This window comes from Erpetoichthys calabaricus, chromosome 5 (assembly GCF_900747795.2).
Source record: "Erpetoichthys calabaricus chromosome 5, fErpCal1.3, whole genome shotgun sequence".
NCBI classification, from domain to species: Eukaryota; Metazoa; Chordata; class Cladistia; order Polypteriformes; family Polypteridae; genus Erpetoichthys; species Erpetoichthys calabaricus.
In genome coordinates, this window is record NC_041398.2 from 63,852,758 (window position 1) to 63,874,213 (window position 21,456).

Consider the following 21,456-nt stretch of genomic DNA (forward strand, 5'->3'; position numbering starts at 1 on the left):
TTCATTATTTGTCTAATATAATTATTTTCTATTATAATCCTTATGTTTTGCGGTTGGCTGTGCAAGAGGCAGGGCCACCTTTACCTCACCACTATGAGATTCAGCCATTTTAAAAGAAGTCCAGCTGTGTGCAGTACTTCAGCACTTATCTTTTTCCTCCAGTGTTTAAAGGCAGGCTGACTGAATGCACATTAGAGGAGTTTGGAGATTATTCAGTGTGTACTGCCATTCTATTGCTTTAGTTGGATTTAATGTTTTGCATCTGTCTTTGATTTTCACTTTCTGGATTTCTATATTTGTACTTTGTTGCAGTAGACTGCACTTGAGGCAAATGCTTTTTGCCTACTTTCTTGCTATTTTTGTTATATTTTCTCATTGTGTTAATAAACCTTCCTTTTATATTTATTCTTTATTGCCCATCTAAGCCAGGGGTTTATGGCTACCTCCACTCTTGTGGAACACTTTAATATATTTTGGGAAATTCCATATATTTTTATACTACTGAAGTCAAAACCCCTTAAGGCCAAGTGTAGCCTGAAACCAGCTTGTATCATTGAGTGTTGCCTAATCTGGACAGGACGGTGAACATTCTGGCCTGCATTGTAGCTCAGTTTTTCATGCCTCACATCTTTTGACATTTTTGCGCTGCTGCATCACAATAAGTACATGTGTACAAAGAGCAGACAGAAGGTATGGTTTATATACAAACTTCTGAGTTACACTAGTCTTAATCATTCTAAGACTTTTTCTCCTGTCTTCACTGAGACAATAGACATTCCTTTATACAAAAACATCATTATAGATGGGTCTTCTTACCTTTTCATGAATTTCTTGGGTGGACTGTGCATCACAGAATGCCACAGTTGCTACATCTTTGAGTATTGGCATCTCTACTGTGCAATCCCTGCCATCTAACAGTGCCACTAGTGGGCGGGGATGCATGGGCCCATTCATGATAGGAGGTCGAATGCCTGAAACAGAAATAAAGGAACACATAAGTAAGACAAAGAAGGCAAGGTAATTAATTAAAGTATCTAGTCCCACATTATGAATGTGCAAGTATACAACAAGTTTATCATTTCTCATACAGAAAGATATTATAATGTTTAGGTAACACAAATTAAAGAAAACTGTTTGGGGTTAGTAATTTCCCCTCTATATCAGCATAAGTGTCCCTATAATTTCTGGCTTACAAAGTAAACAAAAAAAGCACTTGCAGTCTCTAACCAACAAATATATTTTCTTTCTTTTTAAAAACAGAGATTTTGGTTAATTAATTTAAAGACAGACAAAAGCATCTTAAGCAACTTAAGTTAATAAATGTATTAAGCGGCATTATACTTTGTTAATGAGCACTACTATATTTATCACCGAGGTGAGCCCATGACAAATTTTTATTCTGATTTACCTAAAACTCACATTACAGAGAAAAATTACACATTTTCTAATCTCCAGAAAAACAAAACTATAGCATTAATTGGAAAAACTATACATTAAAAAAAACATAAATGTTTTCTTGCACAATGCCATACTTTGCATATTGACCGAATGAGTTAACTTTTGTACAATAAAATGCATAACAACAAGTGATGCTTGACACAAATATTTATTTTGTTCAATGACAGCACAATGTGAGTTATAAATACAGATTTTCCATTTACTGCCTAAAATCGTCCATCACAAAACAAAACAACCACCTGAGTTTGGATAGTACAAGTGGATTTAGAAGATTGTCTTTTCTAGTGATGTGATAATGATATAGTGACAACTGGCCTATTGTTAAAATTCTAGATAAAAATATTATGTAACCCATATTTCCTTTAAGTAGTCCCATATATTTAATTAAAAAAAATGTTAACAAAATACAGTATCAAAAGGCAAACCTATAAAGGTAAAACAATAAATGTAGAATATTTAAAAAATTAACCAAAAAAGGAAATGTTCAGACTAGTCTCTTTTGTACAATTCTTTTTTTGCATGACCTAAAACCTATAAATCATACTGCCAAACAGTGATGGATCTCTATTGAGCTGTGAATAAGAACAGGCTTTGGTCATTTAATTGATTTCCCCTTGCTTGTCTGGAGCAGAAATTTTGTATTCCAACAACGAGATACCATGTCACTCTGTTTCTCATTCAAAAAGCAAAGCATGTAACAGATTTTACTGAAGAAAGTGAATGAACCATCCAATGCTATGTATTTCTTAGGTTATATACCTATAATTTTAAAATAACAAGGAAAGAGGTCAGAGTAGATGTGAAATAAATTTTAAAAAATCAGCAGTGCAGTTTAGGACCCAGATCTTATATAGAAAAATAATTCAAATGTTGTGAGAAACCCAAAATGATGCTGTTGCATAGCAACAGTTAAGTTCACTGGCAATTGAGATGCTAATGGAAAATACACCCAGAAAAAGAGGAAACATGCTCTCTCTCTTTTCACCACTATTCTAATAACTGCTGACATTTTAACAAAGCCGCAACTGGCAAATAAGTACATAGTGTAACAAGCTCTATTACTACAATGGCAATGAAGTCTTCTTACCTACTGTTGGATAAAGCTATGCATCATTTAGTGTGTTTTATTTAAAAGCTGCCATCTGTACCAGTATTGTTTCTGAACAAACAGCAGTGGTGTAAAATTAGCGAAAATGCACAGTAACATGCTAAACTGTAGAAACTGCTGAGGTGTGCTAGGGTACTCAAGCCAATTATTAACTTACAAAACAGGTGAGCATTTTCTCACAGGAAATTAAAACTATGTAATCATATCTTTATTTGTTAAGACAGGTGGTACTACTATGCATACAGTGCTTCTCTATTGTGCAGTTAATAATTTTAAAAAGATCAGAGGATTATAGTATATTACAAAATGTCCTTGATACAGTACATTTCCTGGTACTTAAAAAGCTGCTACAATTGTCTCATGAGCATACTTTAAGATCATAGTTTGTGAGCAAATAAAAAAAAAAAATTTCTAAAGAAAATTTAAAATGTAATAGTATTCATTTCCTTCAAAAGGAATAATGCAACAAATACCTTGAATTTAAAAGAACGATAACAGGTAAAAGAATAATCATAAATAACAGATTTAACTTAAAAACCAAACTGAAATATTTCAGCTTAGCAAAGAAGAATGTATTTTAACTCCAGGAAAATTCATCCAGTGTAGATTAGTGCCCTTATTCTCTGAATTTCTCTGTAGCTTATTGTCAGAATCTTGCTTTTCTCTCCTTGTCCAGCAATCCCAGAGGAAACAGCCTTACCATATGCAAAATACTAATATTGTACTGAAATATAGCTGCCACCAGGTCTTGAATTTCACAGTAAGATTGGGACAATCATGCATTTTACTTACAGATATTGAATTATCTATGTTAATAAGAGCTGGAAAATCCCATCTCTCTATTATAAAAAGAAATCCTGTCCCCTGTCCTGATAGTCTACGATACGTGATCTTTCTCGAAAGATAATTTAAAGACCCGCGAGACGAAAGAGACCTGCCACGGTGCGTCTCACGGGAACATAGAACGAGAGTCTTGCAAGACACACCCTACTTACAAGCAATATCAAAAAGAACCAAATCAGTAGTGTAAAGGCAGTCATGCAGCACACACAGCTCCAGGGCTCTCAGTGCATATAAAGTGTATAAGGTTAGTACGGTAGAAATAAAATGAATAGGGTAGAAATAAAACATCGACGATTAAACAAAGAAGAAAGAAAAGCGCGGAGAACAGAGACCCAAAATCGATGGAGAGAAAAAAATGCTAAAAAAAAACCCAATAATCTAGGTTCAAATTTAGAAAATAAGGAACGTGATGATCAGCTCGGAACAAGTGAAATGGAAAAAAAAGCACGTCCAATCGGGCGCGGAGAAAAGAGACTCAAATGCATTGGACAGAAAAAAGAGCAAAAAAGAATAATCGAGGTGCAAATTCAGAAAATAAGGAAAGTAATTATCAGCCTGGAACAAGTGGAATTGAAAAAAAAGCATGTCCAATCCAGCTCAGAATTAAATGACAGTGAGTAAAAGACAAAGTAGAACTTCATAGAGATGTTTACAAACGTTGGTGCTAAACACATGCAGAGCAGGTTAGAGACTATGAAACCAGTGAAATTAGAAAGGCTCAAAAAAAACGGCACTATACACATGTAGAGAACAGCTGCGACAGCAGCTACCCCAACCGAACGCAAGCAGCGTTATACATCCTGCAAGAAAGAATTCAACCACGCATGTGGCCAGAAATAAAAGACAGGTATTGCTTTTACAACGTCACGCGAGACCAGGCAGTGAGCCATCATTTAAAACAAATCAACAGACCTCTAAGCTAGCAGTTGTTGGATTGTTTTTGGCAGGCAAGCATCGTGTGCTCAGAGCTCGTAAAACAACGACATGCGACAGGCAGAAGAGGCAGCTAGCAAGCAGCAAAAAGACAGCAAATGATTCAAAGGCATATCCTTAGCGTACGTTCAGCCGCAACACCCTTCACAACACAAGCAGTATTATACGTCCGGGAAGAAAGAGATGTGTCCTCGCGCGGGGCAGGAAATAAATAAACAAGTATCGTTTTTACAAACGTTTTTAAAGTGAAAATAATGCATATGTAACAATTCACAAGAAAATAACAATCTCTTTAAATTGTAGGTTGCCTGCCTAAGGTAAAGTCATCCCTGATGAATGGGGATGTGGGAATGAGGGGTCCTTTTATCGGATTAGAGCTATTTCAGATGTGGAATGGCAAAATGGGGGAGGCAGCTTGACGAAAGGAGGTCTCCAGGACTTAAAACAAATCCAAATCATATCATCAATAACCAGAGCAGGTTAGAGATTATGAAACCAGTGAAATCAGAAAGGCTCAAAAAAAAAAAAAAAAAAAAAAGGCGCTATACACGTGTGGAGAAAGTTAAAGGATATGAAAGTAGGAAAATTAGAAAATATTAAAAAAAGGTAAAGATCGCAGTAGCGTAAACAAACAAACTGCCTCATTTAACTATGCACCAGTCTAACTTTGGTTTTGCACAATAATTACTACACTATTGCACCTTAACACTTAATTCTACTTTATTCACATAATTGTACTTATTTATTATGTTCTACTGTACTGTTATCTTTCAATCTATGACTTTTTGTTAATTTAACTGTAGTACTAGGGTGCTGTACCGTGTTAGCCATTATGAATGTAGAGAAAAGCCAAGCAAAATGACACCTTTTATTGGCTAACTAAAAAGATTACAATATGCAAGCTTTCGAGGCAACTCAGGCCCCTTCTTCAGGCAAGATGTTAATTTAACTGATATTCGTCTAACTTTGCACAGTTTTTGATAAGCGGATCAGGATGCATTTCACTGCGTGTTGTTCTGTATAACTACGTATGTGACAAATAAAGAATCTTGAGAATTTCAAAAAGGGAGTTTACCACACATGCATTTATTGGTTACTTTGTTCATGTATATATATATATATATATATATATATATATATATATATATATATATATATATATATATATCTGTCTGCTTATTTAAAAAGCTAAATTTACCCCAGGAGTCAAAAACGTTCTGTCTAGCCCTTGTACAAAAACCTAGACAAAAGCTGGGGTATCACCTTGGTAACCCCATGTACCTTTGGAACTGTGAGAGGAAAACAGCACGACTTTACAGACAGGAGTCCAATGCAGAACTCTACTAACCTTTTTACTTTGTAAAAAAAAATTATTAATGGCTGATGATGTAGATCATCAAAATAGTAGCAATGCAAAAAATAAAAATCTTAAAAGTGTGTATCTGGAAAACCAAACACGGGGGTTGGCGAGCGAAGCAAGCAGGGGGCGAAGCCCCCTAGTTTCTAGATATAGACAAAAATTCAAATTAAAGGCTACAGGTAATATTAATTTTATTGAAGTTCATGTTGTCTAATATTTGAACACTACAATATACACACACACACAAACATTCTTCAGGGCATTTAACAGTGTTAAAGGGGAGAGTGTGCCTGCTGGTGCTGATCCCCTGATGCAAGACAGGTAGCTACACAGAACAGACACTGTTTCTTAAATTTTCTTAAAAGAAAGTATTCGGACTGGTACACTGTTTATGGTTGGCCTTCTTGTTTTGGACAAAAGGCATTCACTTCTTTTTCACAGGATACACAGTTTCATTGCTGTCTGAAGCTGTGCTATGGTTTATGTGATGATGAATAAAGCATACTAACTTAATCTAACATATACATTTGTAAATGTATTTTTTCTGTAATTTGCAGTGGTCTTAAATTTGGTATATATTTATGTACACATGCAAGAAAGATGGCAAATCTGAAATTGTGAGAATCATACTAAAAACAGAAAAATACTCATGCATTTAAGGTAAAGAATTTTCTACTTTATGATCACAAGTTTCTCTGACCTCCTTAATCTATTTTTGAAATGTGGGGTATGAAAGCCTATCATGGAACAAGCTTGAAACAGTCCAGGTCTGCAAGGGTCTACTGTAAGGCTCACATGTAAACATGTGCTCACAAAAAGTCAGTCAGTTAACCTAATTCACACATCCACACATCTGCATGTGGATGAAGAAAAACCCACATACAAATTCCACATGATGAGGCATCGAATTTAAATCCAGAATGCTAAATTTTGTAGGCAGCAACATGATCACTGTGTAGCCCTGTTCTATTAATTTGATAAATGAATTTCTTGAAGCTTTAAAAATGCAACATTGTTTTGAAATGAAACTGTGAAATGTTAAAACTCACATAAAGAACCAGTATGAGGACCCCAGCATCATTACAGATAATTTAGCATACTTGGCTCAGACTTAAGGAAAGTCATACTACAATATTTTTTCAATGTTTAAAATTACTTATATTACTATGAAAAAAAGGTGAGCTTTATAAATTTTCATGATATGGTAGTACATGTACTGACTGATATGTAGTCAGTTTTTTGTATTTAGTTATCTCTACAAGAATGCTCTGCTCAATTGTTTTTTCAAATTATGCACATGATCTAAAGTTTGTTTTTCTTTTGCAGGCTGGAGTCCAAAACATTAATTTTAGGTAAAAAGGCAACTCAAAACTTCCATTTGTGTGATAATGTGTACAATTGTGCCATGTGAAGGGCTGACATGAAGTCTAGAATGGTGCCGAGGATGTAACTTTAAATGGTAGACATACAGTGCCATAAAAAATTTTTTTGCTCCTTTATTGACTTCATCCATTTTTGCTTATTCATACCACTTGTTTCTGAACTCCGACCAATTTAAGAATAATACCAGGACAACCTGAGTAAACACAATACAATAAACACAATAAAATGATCATTTGATTTATTTAAGGGAAAAAGTTCACCAACACCTATACTATCCATGTGATAAAGTAACTGATCCTTTACATACATACATACACAGTAGATGTAGAAAGTATTCAGCACCATACCCTTTTTATACATTTTTATGTTGCAGCTTTGTGCTAAAATCACTTAAAGCTATTTTTTTTCTCATATCAAGCAACACTTAATACCACAGAATGACAAAGAGGTAACCAGATATTTTTTTTTTAAACAAATTTTAAAATAAACAAATTCTTACAATGATACAAATATTCAGTCAGCATCTTCACTATTATACTTGAAATTTGGCTCAAATACATCCAATTCTAAAGGCACACACCAGTCTATATAAGGCTCTACAGTTAACAATGTGTATCAGAGGAAAGACCAAGCTATGATGTTGATAGAGTCGCCTGCAAAAATTAAAGAAAGGATTGAGGCACCAATCTCAGAAAGCCTACAAAAAAATACTGCAGCATTTAAAGTTACCAAGAGCAAAGTTGCCTTCATAATTCTTAAATGGAAGAAGCTTAGAACAACCATGACTCATGCCAAACTGAACAATCGTGGGAGAAGTGCCAAAACCCCAAAGGTTAAGTGGCTCAGTTCTAGAGAAACTGTGTGGAGATGAGAGAAACTTATAAATGGACAACCATCATTCCAACAACATACCTATTTGGGCTTTATGACAGGGGGTGGATGGACAGGGGACCAGACAAAGGCCTCTCTCAGTAAAAAAAACACATAGAAGCCCACTTTGGAGTGTGTAAAAAGACATTAAAAGGATTCTCAGACTATGAGAAACAAGATTGCCTGGTCTGAAGAAACCAAGATTAGCCTCATGTCTGGAGGAAACAAGACACAGCTCATCACTTGCTCAATATCAAACAACAAAGCATGACGGTGACAGCATCACGTTGTAGGTTTTTTTCTGCATCAAGGACTGTGAGACTAGACAGGACTGAGAGAGAAAAGAATAAAGCAAAATACAGGAATATCCTTAATGAAAACCTTCTCTATAGTACTGTTGACCTCAGACAGTGCCGAAGGTTCAACTTCCAATAGAACACCGACCCTAAGCACAAAGCAAAGACAACACTGGAGTGGCTTAGGGACAATTCCAGGAATGTCCTTTAGTTGCCCAGTTAGAACTCAGACTTGAACCCAATGAAACATCTCTAGATAGCCTAGAAAATGGCTATGCACTGATGGTTTCCACTGTACGTTATAAAGCTTAAGAGGATATGCAGAGAAAATCTTAGCACAAGGCTTCAACATCAAAACGTAAAAAAGTGAAGGGGTCTGAATACTATCAGAATCAACTGCATATGGATAAAAATACACTCACATTTTGTGGTGGGTTGGTGCCCTACCCAGGATTGGCTCCTGTGTTGCGCCCTGTGTTGGCTGGGATTGGCTCCAGCAGACCCCGTGACCATGTGTTCGGATTCAGCGGGTTGGAAAATGGATGGATGGATGGATGGATACACTGACATTTTTATATATATATATATATATATATATATATATATATATATATATATATATATACACACAGTACTGTGCAAAAGTTTTAGGCAGGTGTAAAAAAATGCTGTAAAGTGAGTGAACAAAAGAAAAATCTAAATCAAATCAATATTTGGTGTTACTACCTTTTGCCTTCAAACCAGCATCCAGTCTTATAGGTACACTTGCACAAAGTCAGGGATTTTGTAGGATTATAGTCAGGTGTATGATCAACCAATTATACCAAACAAGTGGTAATGATCATCATTGTCACACGTAGGTTGAAACACAGTCATTAACTGAAACAGAAACAGCTGTGTTGGAAGGCTTAAAACTGGGTGAGGAACAGCCAAACTCTGCTACCAAGGTGAGGTTGTGGAAGACAGTTTCATGTCATGGCAAGATTGAGCACTGCAACAAGACACAAGGTAGTTATACTGCATCAGCAAGGTCTATCCCAGACGAAGATTTCAAAGCAGACTGGAGTTTCAAGATATGCTGTTCAAGTTCTTTTGAAGAAGCACAAAGAAATGGGCAATGTTGAAGATCGTAGACGCAGTGGTCAGCCAAGGAAACTTAGTGCAGCAGATGAAAGACACATCAAGCTTATTACCCTTCGAAATCGGAAGATGTCCAGCAGTGCTATCAGCTCAGAACTGGCAGAAACCAGTGGGACCCAGGTACACCCATCTACTGTTCAGAGAAATATGGCCAGAAGTGGTCTTCATGGAAGAGTTGCAGCCAAAAAGCCATACCTCCGACGTGGAAACAAGGCCAAGCGACTCAAATATGCACGAAAACATAGGAACTGGGGTGCAGAAAAATGGCAGCAGGTGCTCTGGACTGATGAGTCAAAATTTGAAATATTTGGCTGTAGCAGAAGGCAGTTTGTTCGTCGAAGGGCTGAAGAGCGGTAAATAATGAGTGTCTGCAGGCAACAGTGAAGCACGGTGGAGGTTCCTTGAACGTTTGGGGCTGCATTTCTGTAAATGGAGTTGGAGATTTGGTCAGGATTAATGGTGTTCTCGATGCTGAGAAATACAGGCAGATACTTATCCATCATGCAATACCATCAGGGAGGTGTATGATTGGCCCCAAATTTATTCTGCAGGAGGACAACGACCCCAAACATACAGCCAAAGTCATTAAGAACTATCTTCAGCGTAAAGAAGAACAAGAAGTCCTGGAAGTGATGGTATGGCCCCCACAGAGCCCTGATCTCAACATCATCGAGTGTGTCTGGGATTACATGAAGAGACAGAAGGATATGAGGAAGCCTACATCCACAGAAGATCTGTGGTTAGTTCTCCAAGATGTTTGGAACAACCTACCAGCCGAGTTCCTTCAAAAACTGTGTGCAAGTGTACCTTGAAGAATTGATGCTGTTTTGAAGGCAAAGGGTGGTCACACCAAATATTGATTTGATTTAGATTTCTCTTTTGTTCGTTCACTGCATTTTGTTGATTGATGAAAATAAATGATTAACACTTCCATTTTTGAAAGCATTCTTTGTTTACAGCATTTTTTCACACCTGCCTAAAACTTTTGCACAGTACTGTGTATATATATATATATTATATATATATATATATATATATATATAAATAAGTGGACCTGTTTTAAACAAGTCATACTTTAACACTGTTTCAATTTATTGTACTGAAGATAACATTAACAATTAATGTTAACTACTGTGACAAGCTGCATCAACTTAGGATGAGTCACCCAATATATGAACTAGTATAACATCGCAGTAGGCATTGGTGCATATGAAAATAGCAAAACAGTTTGACACTAATATTTTTGGAAAAATGAATGAATGAATTTTCTTGATTGAGGAAAAATAACTGACTTGAAAAATACCAAAGTTATCCTTTTATGTAACATAAGCGGTCACATGCTACTAGTGGTTAAACTGTACTAAATTAAAAAAAAAAAAAAAAAAAAAAAAAATTGGTAACAGCATAAGGCAGTACTCTCAGAGCATTGAGTTTTGCATAGATCTAGTGTAAAATTATTAACAATATTGAGCTGAAGTGATGAAATACTTCTGCAAGCCAATACAATATCATTAAATTAACTTGGTCTAATTATTGAATGTCAAGAGTGGAGGATATGCACCATATTACACACAATTGTAAGAGCATACTTGATGAACCTTAAGTCATTCCATATCCTGTTTTCACTTGAGAGTAATTAAAATGACTGATGTAAATATTTGTTTTTATCATAAATATAGCTATAATGCCTGTGTGGGATTTTTGCTTATTCTCATCCCTCTCTGAAAAGAAAGCTGGATTAAGAAAGCAAAAACAGAAACTGGAAACTCAAAGCTCTTTTACCACTGTACTGAAAAGTATGTTTAAAAGTATTTACTGTTTTAAAAAAAGAACTGTCAACTCTAATACAAGAGATGACCTCCCACAATTTTGTTAATTAATCATGCTTTTCTTTTCTTCTGTCAAAACAATCAATCTGTAGCAAACATTCTAAGTATATTTTGGCTGTGCTTAAGCACAGAAAAGTAATTCATTTTGGTTTGCTGATTTTAAAAGGATTGAAAATGGAAGTTAACGAACAACTACTTCAGTAGGTTTAGGTATGCCTTAAAAAAGGATTTATCTCACACTAGAGAGACTGTGCAACTGAAGGCCATTTTTCTAAAACATAATGACTGCTTTGTGCATCAAGTGAAACTGAAAATAGAGTATGACTTAGGAACTATCATACAGCAGATAAATTGAATTATATCATTTCTCCCTATAATGAACGCAGTAAAGGCTGAATTATATTATCTGCAAGTTTTATATGAGAGATGTGAATATGAAAAATGATAAAGAAAAAACTTAAAAATACAGATGTAGGTTTGAAAAACAGTTCATAACACACAACAGCCAGTTTCATGACACAACTTTTATGTTAAATAGGAAATTATTTTATTAAGTTTCACTTAAATAGATCAATTGCATTTCATTTATCCCAAGGGGTAAATGTACCCTTTTATAGAACATCAATAAATAATACTAAAAAATATATCAAAGAGCAACAGCCCTCCTCAAATACAAATCAGAATTACTAAAAAGAAAACATCCTACTTGGCTAAAGATAAAAGGAGCAGTCACAGTCACAGAGAGGCATTATAAAGGAGTAACATCATTTGTATAAAGGAACCTCCAGTAGCATTTTTCAGGCACACCTCTACTCAATAATTCATTGGCTAAACGCACTTAGTGATGCTTTACATCCTCATACTTTCTTCAAAGATAAATCATATTAGAAAATACATAATAAAAGATCCAACTGTTTTTCTGAATCTGCCTTCTCTATGGAAGATTGTAAGAAACCAAAGATTATTCTACTACAAAAATTAGCCATTACAGCGAAAATTTATAAATAAAAACCATATTTATTACAGGGCAATTTACAGTTGGCAAGTACCATAACAAACAAAATGTTTCATTCGTGGAAGGGTGCAGAAGCACTTCAACGAAAATACAAACAAATATCATACACTGAAGTCATATAAACAGTGACCAGGCTGAAAATTGTATGTCTAGAGCAGCTGACAGCCCTGTATGTAACAAGAACATTAGAATATTTATTTACATTTGCTCTCTCATAGTAATTCAAACCCTATATAAGAAAACAATGAGGAGTAGTGGAGTAAATTGTAAAAATGTGCAAGAGCTATATTGTTTGAAAGATCTGGTATAAAAGGACAGCTGTTTGTTTGACAGACAGTGAGGCACATCACATCAATACATAGCCCTTTGGGGTAAGAACTATTTTACTGCCTTCTGGTGTGTTTTTCTTACTGTATAATAATAATACTGATGGATTTAGCATTTGCAAACAACTCTTGACTATTTGTTTTTCCAAATACACACAAACTTGAATTCATAAGAATATGGACTGCCAGTTTGGGACTTCCAAGATTCTCATTAAGCTGGTGATTGCAGTAAAGTTAGCAAGATTTTAATGTGGAACTGAGATCTACATATTTTATTTGGATATATGTAACATAATACATTTCCTTCATCCATTGTCTGAAACTGTGTAATCCAATGCCATAAACTAGAGCCCAGAATCAGGTACATGCTGTAAAAACCTATATGAATTGACGATTATTGCAGTCTTCACATCTTTAGAATGATAGACTCAAAACAAGTGTCCTGAAGCTGTAAGACAGCAATACTAACACTATTGGGCACCCATGTGACCAATTTAAAGTTCATTCAAGTTAACATTCAAGTTTTTCATAGTATATTAGCTCAAAATGCTGTACCTTCTACAATGATTATCAAATAAATGTAATGAAAAAATCCAAGCTGAATATCTTATATACCCTAAGTTCTTGTCAATAAGCCGCGGCTTATCTAAGGAAAAAAGTTGTGAAAATGAAAAAATAGAATATCGGCTTATACATAAGTCCGCCTTATACATCCATCGCGGGGGTTGCGTTCCAGAGCCACCCGCGAAATAAGAATATCCGCGAAGTAGAAACTATATGTTTATATGGTTATTTTTATATTGTCATGCTTGGGTCACAGATTTGCGCAGAAACACAGGAGGTTGTAGAGAGACAGGAACGTTATTCAAACACTGCAAACAAACATTTGTCTCTTTTTCAAAAGTTTAAACTGTGCTCCATGACAAGACAGAGATGACAGTTCCGTCTCACAATTAAAAGAATGCAAACATATCTTCCTCTTCAAAGCAGTGAAGCAAACAAATCAATATGTCTGTTTGGCTTTTAAGTATGCGAAGCACCGCGGCACAAAGCTGTTGAAGGCGGCAGCTCACACCCCCTCCGTCAGGAGCAGACAAAGAGAGAGAGAGACAGAGTTTGTTTTTCAGTCAAAAATCAATACGTGCCCTTCGAGCTTTTAAGTATGTGAAGCACTGTGCAGCATGTCTTTTCAGGAATCAGCTTTACAAAAGATAGCAACGTGAAGATAATCTTTCAGCATTTTTAGACGAGCGTCCGTATCGTCTAGGTATGCAAACAGCCCCCCTGCTCAATCCCCATACGTCAGGATCACAGATAGTCAGCGCAAGAGAGAGAGAACAGTAAGCCGGGTAGCTTCTCAGCCATCTGCCAATAGCGTCCCTTGTATGAAATCAACTGGGCAAACCAACTGAGGAAGCATGTACCAGAAATTAAAAGACCCATTGTCCGCAGAAATCCGCGATATATATTTAAATATGCTTACATATAAAATCACAATTTAAATGCCCGCTACGCGCTCGTGTTGACTCGGCGACGCCCAGAGCAGAAAGAACGCGCTCCGGCCGCTCCAACCGCGCCATGCGGGGAGTGAGAGAGACGGCAATATCTCACACTCTCTCCCCCCTTAAAGAAATTAAATGGGCGCGAGTGAGACCACTGACCTCCCTCCCTTCTATTAGTTATAGGTTATAGTACGTTCGGCTTATCCATGAGTCCGGCTTATCTATGATACGATTTTATTTTAAAAATTCGTATGATTTTTGGTCTCCGGCTAATACATGAGTCCGGCTTATAGACAAGAACTTAGGGTATTTAAAATCAACTGTGAATTGGAAAAGTAAAAAAATATGTGCACAATCCCACTATTGTTGTATGTGGAAGAAAATGTTACTAGCGTTCAGTTACTCAAAATGGTTTTAGATTCACACATACAGTATACACAACTTGAAACATTCTGAAAAAGTAAGACTACTGGCAGTACTATGTTAAAAGTTCATTTGCTGGAATAATTTTAAAAAAACATTATCAAATCTACTGAAATGACAATGTGGAAAATTAAATATTTGCACAAATCTGCATTTAAATCCCAATAAAAAAGTCTTATGTTTTTCCTTCTACTTCATCTTAGCTAATAAAACACGAGAGGTACCTTTTGTTTTCATCCAAGAGTTACAATAACTATAAGTCAACAAACACAAAAATGATTTAATGAATGGAACAGATGTAGTCAGCACAATAAAAATAAAAATTAAGAAAACTTACATAAGCCATGTACTTGTATTTGTAAAGTAAACAAATAGCCAGTCCATAGATAACAACTGACTGAATATACAGTATGACCAAATTCAAATCACAAAATATAAGCATACAGTACCTTGGAAATAGAGATACTAATAAAGAGACCAATGTGTAGTGATCATGAAATGCAAATTCAACTAGGAAAATGAAAGACATCATGTTTCACTTTACACCAAATTTCAGACTTCAATGTCATTTTATGTTGAGAGAGTTAATGTAAATATAGATTTAAAAATGACTGAAGTGAAATGTAGATTCTAAAAATGGTGAAAAAAAAAAAGTTTAACATTTTTAAAAACAGTAGGAGCCAACACTTCTAGATACAGCTCTTAAAAATCAATAACTCCTACAAATACACAAAGGTTAAGACTACTGGAACACAGCTCATTGATACTAGGCTTAAATCCAGGCCTAACTGCTGTCTCTGTTACATACGTAGGTTCTTCAACTGGTAGGTCTCTCTCTATATAACCCAAACAACTTACTACTAAACTCACTGAAATAATTTTTAGGCACAGGGGATCATATGACATGAGGCACAGCACATCAAATACAAACTAACAGGAATACATAAGTAACAGCAGGACAAATAGTTTTGCTTGTTTGAGATATCCAGCATCAAAACTAAATTTGCATCATATAAAGGTCATACAACAAATAATATATATTTTCACACAAACAATGAATTTCTTTTCAAAATTTATATATTATCATTAAATGACCAATAACCAGCTAATAAAAGGAAGAAGTGAGTAATTAGTAAAACAAAGAATAAAAGTTGTCTGACAGGGTATCCTACCGTACAGTAAAACATGTTTAGAAACTAGGCCACACAAAGGATATTTTCTCTTTGAATCAGAACTCTTTACTAGATGACTCACATAATAATAACTGTAATAGAAAATAAATGAAAAGAAGCCTCCCTCAACTTTATGTAATACAACAAGATATAAACAAACATCACATTTAAGACATCATTTTGTTAGACTTTTCATGTCTATTTAACATCCTTTATTTTTAGAATTGTTCCATCCAGTTTCATATTATACTTTTTCTTGTCAGGGTTATGGAGAGCTGGAGCTTATTCCCATTCCCTAAATGGAGCAGGAGCTCATCTACACCATCGAAATGCCCTTTAACTCCGATTTAAGGTTATGGGTTAGATATTTCCTTTTTGAAAGTGCTTCACTGAGGTGATTTAAGTTTGGTAATTTAGTGCTGGTTGATGTTTAAAATCATTATGAGAGCCTCTCAATACAACAAATCATTACTGTGATCAGTTATTATACATCAAATACAGCCATTTACATATCTAACGATTTCCTTATTTTTCTCTTCTAGCTGAAATCTTGATAACCAGTCCCTATAATCATCATCATTTAACTTGAGTGCTTTCTTTCGTTAACTCCAAAAAAGTAATCTACTGATTATTACTATTTATTTAGTTCAAAACTGGAAAATGTCTGCATACCATTAATCTCCTAAAATAAAACATGTTTGTGTTGAATAAACAGAAAATTAAAATAACATATTCACAGTAAGCAGATGAAAATCGTGTTGTCAGTGTTACATTGCAATCCATCAAAGTGAGAACATGCCATGGATAATACATTTTTTGACTCAAAAACAGAAGCTATCAGTGGCTGTTCATCGTTGCTTGAATAACTCCCAAGCTAAATGGTTACAACATAATACTGAATATAAAGAAGTAGTTTAAAACAATCTTGAATTCTGCATTGAGTGCTGACAGTCTAATAAAGTGTAATGTTGGTACAAAATTTGAAAGAACTTGTTAATCAAGGGGATTTTACTATAAATTTTGACTAGGGTACATAAAAAAATAAAAGAAAAAGGAACTAAATAATAGTAGCACAGCAAATTTAAGAAAACAAAATGCTCTTGAATAACAATATTCCAAAGAAAACCAAAAAAAAAGTTATAAATGTGGTTAGATGTTGTATACTTTAATGAAAACAAAAACATACACTGTATACAGTGGAGACCCCTCCACTTTCTGCACACTTTATTGTATTGTACATATTTAAATGGACAAATTTGCCATTTTTGACCATGAATCTACAGTCAGTGAACCATAATGACAAAGAGAAAACATGTTTTCAGAAAAGTTTGTAAAGATTAAAAATCAAAAACTGAAATCTCTCATTTATACGAGTATTCAGACCTTTTGCTGTGGTAGTCTAAACTGTGGTCATGTGCATCCTGTTTGCTTTAATTATTTCTGAAATGTGTCTAGAACCTGAATGAGGTCTACCTGTGATAAAATAGTTTGTTAGATATAGTTGACAAAGGCACACATAAGGTCCCACAATTTACACTGCATGTCAGGACAAAAATCAAGCAATGAAGTCCAAGGAACTCTCTGGAGACTTCCATGTTAAAATTGTGGTGAGGCACAGAACAGGGCAAGGGTATAAAAACATTTGTGAAGCTTTCAAGTGTTCCCAGGAGCACAGTAGCCTCAACAACTGTAAAATGGAAGAAGTCTGGAACCACCAGAATTCTTCCTAGTGTTGACTGTGCGGCAAACTGAGTAACCAGGCAAGAAGGGTCTAGCTCAAGGTGACCAAAGAACCCAATGGTAATTCTGACAGAGCTTAAGAAGTCCTTTGGAAGATCCTGTCAAAAGTAGACGGAAGCTAGATGAAATCCACTATTGAGAAAGAGGCATATGACAACTCATTTGGTGTGTAACAGATAGCATTTAAAGGACTCTGAAATTGTGAGGAAAAAGATTCTCTGGTCTAATAAGACAAAAACTGAACTCTCTGGCCAGAATACCAAACACTGTATCTAGTGAAGACCAGGTACTGCTCATCACCTGCCCAATACCATTCCTACAGTGAACCATGGTGATGACATCATGCTATGTATGTGGGCGCTTCTCAGAGGCTGGGCATAATTATGGAAAAGATAAATGCAACCAAATACAGATAGGTCCTTGAAGAAAACCTGCTTCAGAGTGCATGCAACCTCAGACTGGGGAAACCTTTCTGCTAGTGCTGGGTGGTATAGCGGTTCATACCGAAAACCGTTTTTTATTTTTGTTATGATATGGATTTTTCTTATACTGTAACACCGGTTTAAATTGCCTAAACGACATTCGGAATGTGGCGCAGCTGGAAACTGTTCAAGTGGGGACCTTTTTCACTGCTACACCGCTAAACACAGAGGTGTTGCAAGGGGGCTCTTGTTCACTGCTACACCACTAAATAGGTGTGGTAGTGTAGGTATTGCGTGGTGAAAATGGACAGAGACCATTCCAAAATTGAAGCTGTAGCTGATGATAAAGTTGAACATGATGACACAGAAGAACTTTTGCCAAAAAAAAGGAGTCACATCCGTTGTCTGGAGATACTTTGGTTTTAAAAAGGTCAGATGTGGACCATTCAAATGTGTGAATACTGTTTCTATACTACTGGATAATACTGCAAGCCAAGTTGTACTTGTTTTATTTGTTTTCAATACAGTGTAATGTACCTGGGTACTGTGTAATAAATAGTGTGACGACGTGTTGACTTTAATCTCGACGCTTATGACGAGAATAAAGTCGACATGTTGACTTTATTCTCAACATTTCTACTTTATTCTCGCCATTTATGTCAAGATTAAAGTCGACATGTTGTCATTAAAGTAGAACATCGTAAACTAAACTTCACCATAAAATGAATATTTAATTTACTAGATTTTCTCAAACCCCGTCATAAGTTATATAGCACATTAAATGCTTTGTGTTTAGTGTTCCCCGAGCTTCTTAAACTGACTTCCTCTTGCACTAAGAGGAGGCCCTGGCAGTGATCGCCGCACAGAATACATTCACTTCATGATATTCCTGCTCTCTGAACATTTAGAATGCTAAGATAAATACTTGATATAATTTTCATGGTGAAATGCATTAAAGCATGTATTAATCATGTGGGGGCACCGCAGCGTGGAGGTTGCACTGCTGCCTTGCAGCAAGGGTGTCTCGGTTGTACCCTGCCTTGCATTTGCATGTTTTTCTGGTGGGTTTACTTCAGTTTCCTTTCAAAGTCACGTAGAATGTGGGGTTTTGTTATGCTATATTGACCCTGCTAGTGTATGTTTTGCTCGTATTCACTCTGCAATGTGCTGGCGACTCCTTCAGTGATGGGCGCCACTCTGAATGGATGGTATAATTAAACATGTATAACGAAGATATTTTTAAAGTTCTGAACACTCCGTGGGCTAAGTTTATAACTAGTTTTAATTTCACAAAGACGTTTATCATGTGGTGATTGGTTATGTGGAGAAAGAAAAATGAAAGATAGGAATTGGGGTTTTGGTACGTCAGATAGAGACACTATGCGTGGAATAATGAAAGCCTGCTCAGAAGAACATCCATTGAATTCTGTGTTAGTGTCTCTGACCACCAGATCACAAACCCAACATTTACACAATATTTAAGTTAAACCTGTGCGATACCCATTCATACATCCAGTTTTTTGGAGCCTTGTCACACCTGCTATAAAGTTCTCTACACTGAACATACACCTGGGGACCCCTTACTGCGAGGGAGCAGCACTACCGCCTCACTATCGTGCATGTTTAATACCTGCTTTAAATCATTTCATCATGAAAATAATATCAAGTATTTATCTTAGCATTCTAAATTTTCAGAGAGCAGGAATATCATGAAGTGAATGGATTCTGTGCGGTGATCGCTGTCTCCTCTTAGTGCGGGAGAAGTCAGTTTAAGAAGCGTAGTGATTAACAACTGGGTCGGGGAACACTTAACACAAAGCATTTAATGTGCTACATTAACTTATGACGGGGTTTGAGAAAATCTAGTAAATTAAACCATGATTTTAGGATGAAGTTTAGTTTACGACATTCTACTTTAATTATAAAGTAAACTATGAGAATAAAGTGGAAATGTCGACTTTAATCTCGACATAAATGGTGAGAATAAAGTGGAAATGTCGACTTTATTCTCGACATATAGTTTGATTTTTTCTTCCCTGTGTCCGTATTTTTTTTCTTCACCGTGGCCCTAATACGATTCTGTAGGGCTATACCACAAATAGCATTATAAATGCAAGTTTTAGTTTTATTATTAATGCATATAGCTTAGCTTGAAGCAAGGTCCATATTAATGCAGTTTGCCTAAATGATGGTTCAGTTGGTAAAGATGTCATCACCAAGATTGCACTTTTTATTTTATTTTATTTTAATTTGGTGAATACTGTGTAATGCACCTGGGCTTGAAGCCTTGAAGTAATAGTGCAACTATCAGTAATAATACTATTATTTATTTTATTGTTATTATTATCCATCCATTATCCAACCCGCTGAATCCGAACACAGGGTCACGGGGGTCTGCTGGAGCCAATCCCAGCCAACACAGGGCACAAGGCAGGAACCAATCCCGGGCAGGGTGCCAACCCACCGCAGGACTTGTTATTATTTATTAGTTTAAATATTATGCAGTTTAATGATGGTAAAGTTGTTTAAAAAGTCACTTTAATGTGTCGGTGGACAGAGATGGTTAACATTAACAGAAAGTGTAGTTGTTTTACAAAAAATATTTACTATTTATTCCTTTTCTAAGACATGTTCAGTGCAATACAACTTTTGACAAGCACTTCTGGATATTTTACTAAGTCTAAATGCCTCTTTGGATGGTTGAAAATATGTTGTCAAAATTATAGTTTAAGTTTTTGCAAAATTTGTTAAATAAAAAGGTTCTATATTTTTTTTTTTATATTTTTATTTTATTAATTTTCATTGTAATCATTCCATACAAACAGATCAATTTATAACCCAACAAATTTGAAGACAAATCAAACCCCACCCCTGAGAAGGAGAGCTTAGCTAAAGGAAAATTGCTTAAGGCTTTTTAATAAGGCAACATTAAATAAAAGAAAGGGAGAAGTAAATATCTATGTAAATAAGAGATGGAAAAGGGAGTTAAATGCGGTAATAGTTATTTCTCTTATTCTAAAATAATATTGGTTAAATCCTGCCATGTTTTGAAAAAATTTTGTATAGATCCTCTAAGTGAGAATTTGATTTTTTCCAATTTCAAATAATATAAAACATCGGTTTCCCACTGACTTATAAGAGGAGAATTAGGATTCTTCCAATTTAACAAAATAAGTCTGCGTGCCAAAAGTGTAGTGAATGCAATCACCGTTTGCTTGTCCTTCTCCAATTCAAAGGTTCTATATTTTGACTGCATCTGTCATGCAATGTGATTCCTTCTCTTCATTAGTGCCACCCCCTTGAAAACTATCACTTTATGGGGCCATGCAAACCTGTATTAATACTTGTGTGCACATTAAAATGTTTTTTTGTACAATGTACAATGCATTTGACAGTGGAATAGGTTATTCTTAGCCAGTAACTGCAGTGGAAAATGTGGTTAACATCCACTCATGCATGGGAAAAAAATACTGTTGAATACCGTGAAACCGGAATAATTTAGAAAAATACAGTGATATAGAATTTTGGTCATACCACCCACCCCTACTTTCTGCACAACGATGACCTAAAGTATACACACAATATGAAGCTGGAGTGACTTTGGGATAGGCATACATCTCACCCAATATAACAGAG

General features: G+C 35.5%; 1 protein-coding gene across 4 annotated transcripts in view; it reads right to left on the bottom strand.

Moving 5' to 3' along the window:
- Positions 1 to 21,456, bottom strand: part of LOC114651704 (C-terminal binding protein 1) — a 396,852-nt gene that overhangs the window by 73,894 nt on the left and 301,502 nt on the right. For all 4 annotated transcript variants that reach the window (XM_028801589.2, XM_051928629.1, XM_028801587.2 and 1 more), the window contains one exon: positions 817 to 971. In XM_028801589.2, coding sequence (XP_028657422.1) covers positions 817 to 971 — 155 coding nt within the window. The remainder of the gene's footprint in view (positions 1 to 816; positions 972 to 21,456) is intronic.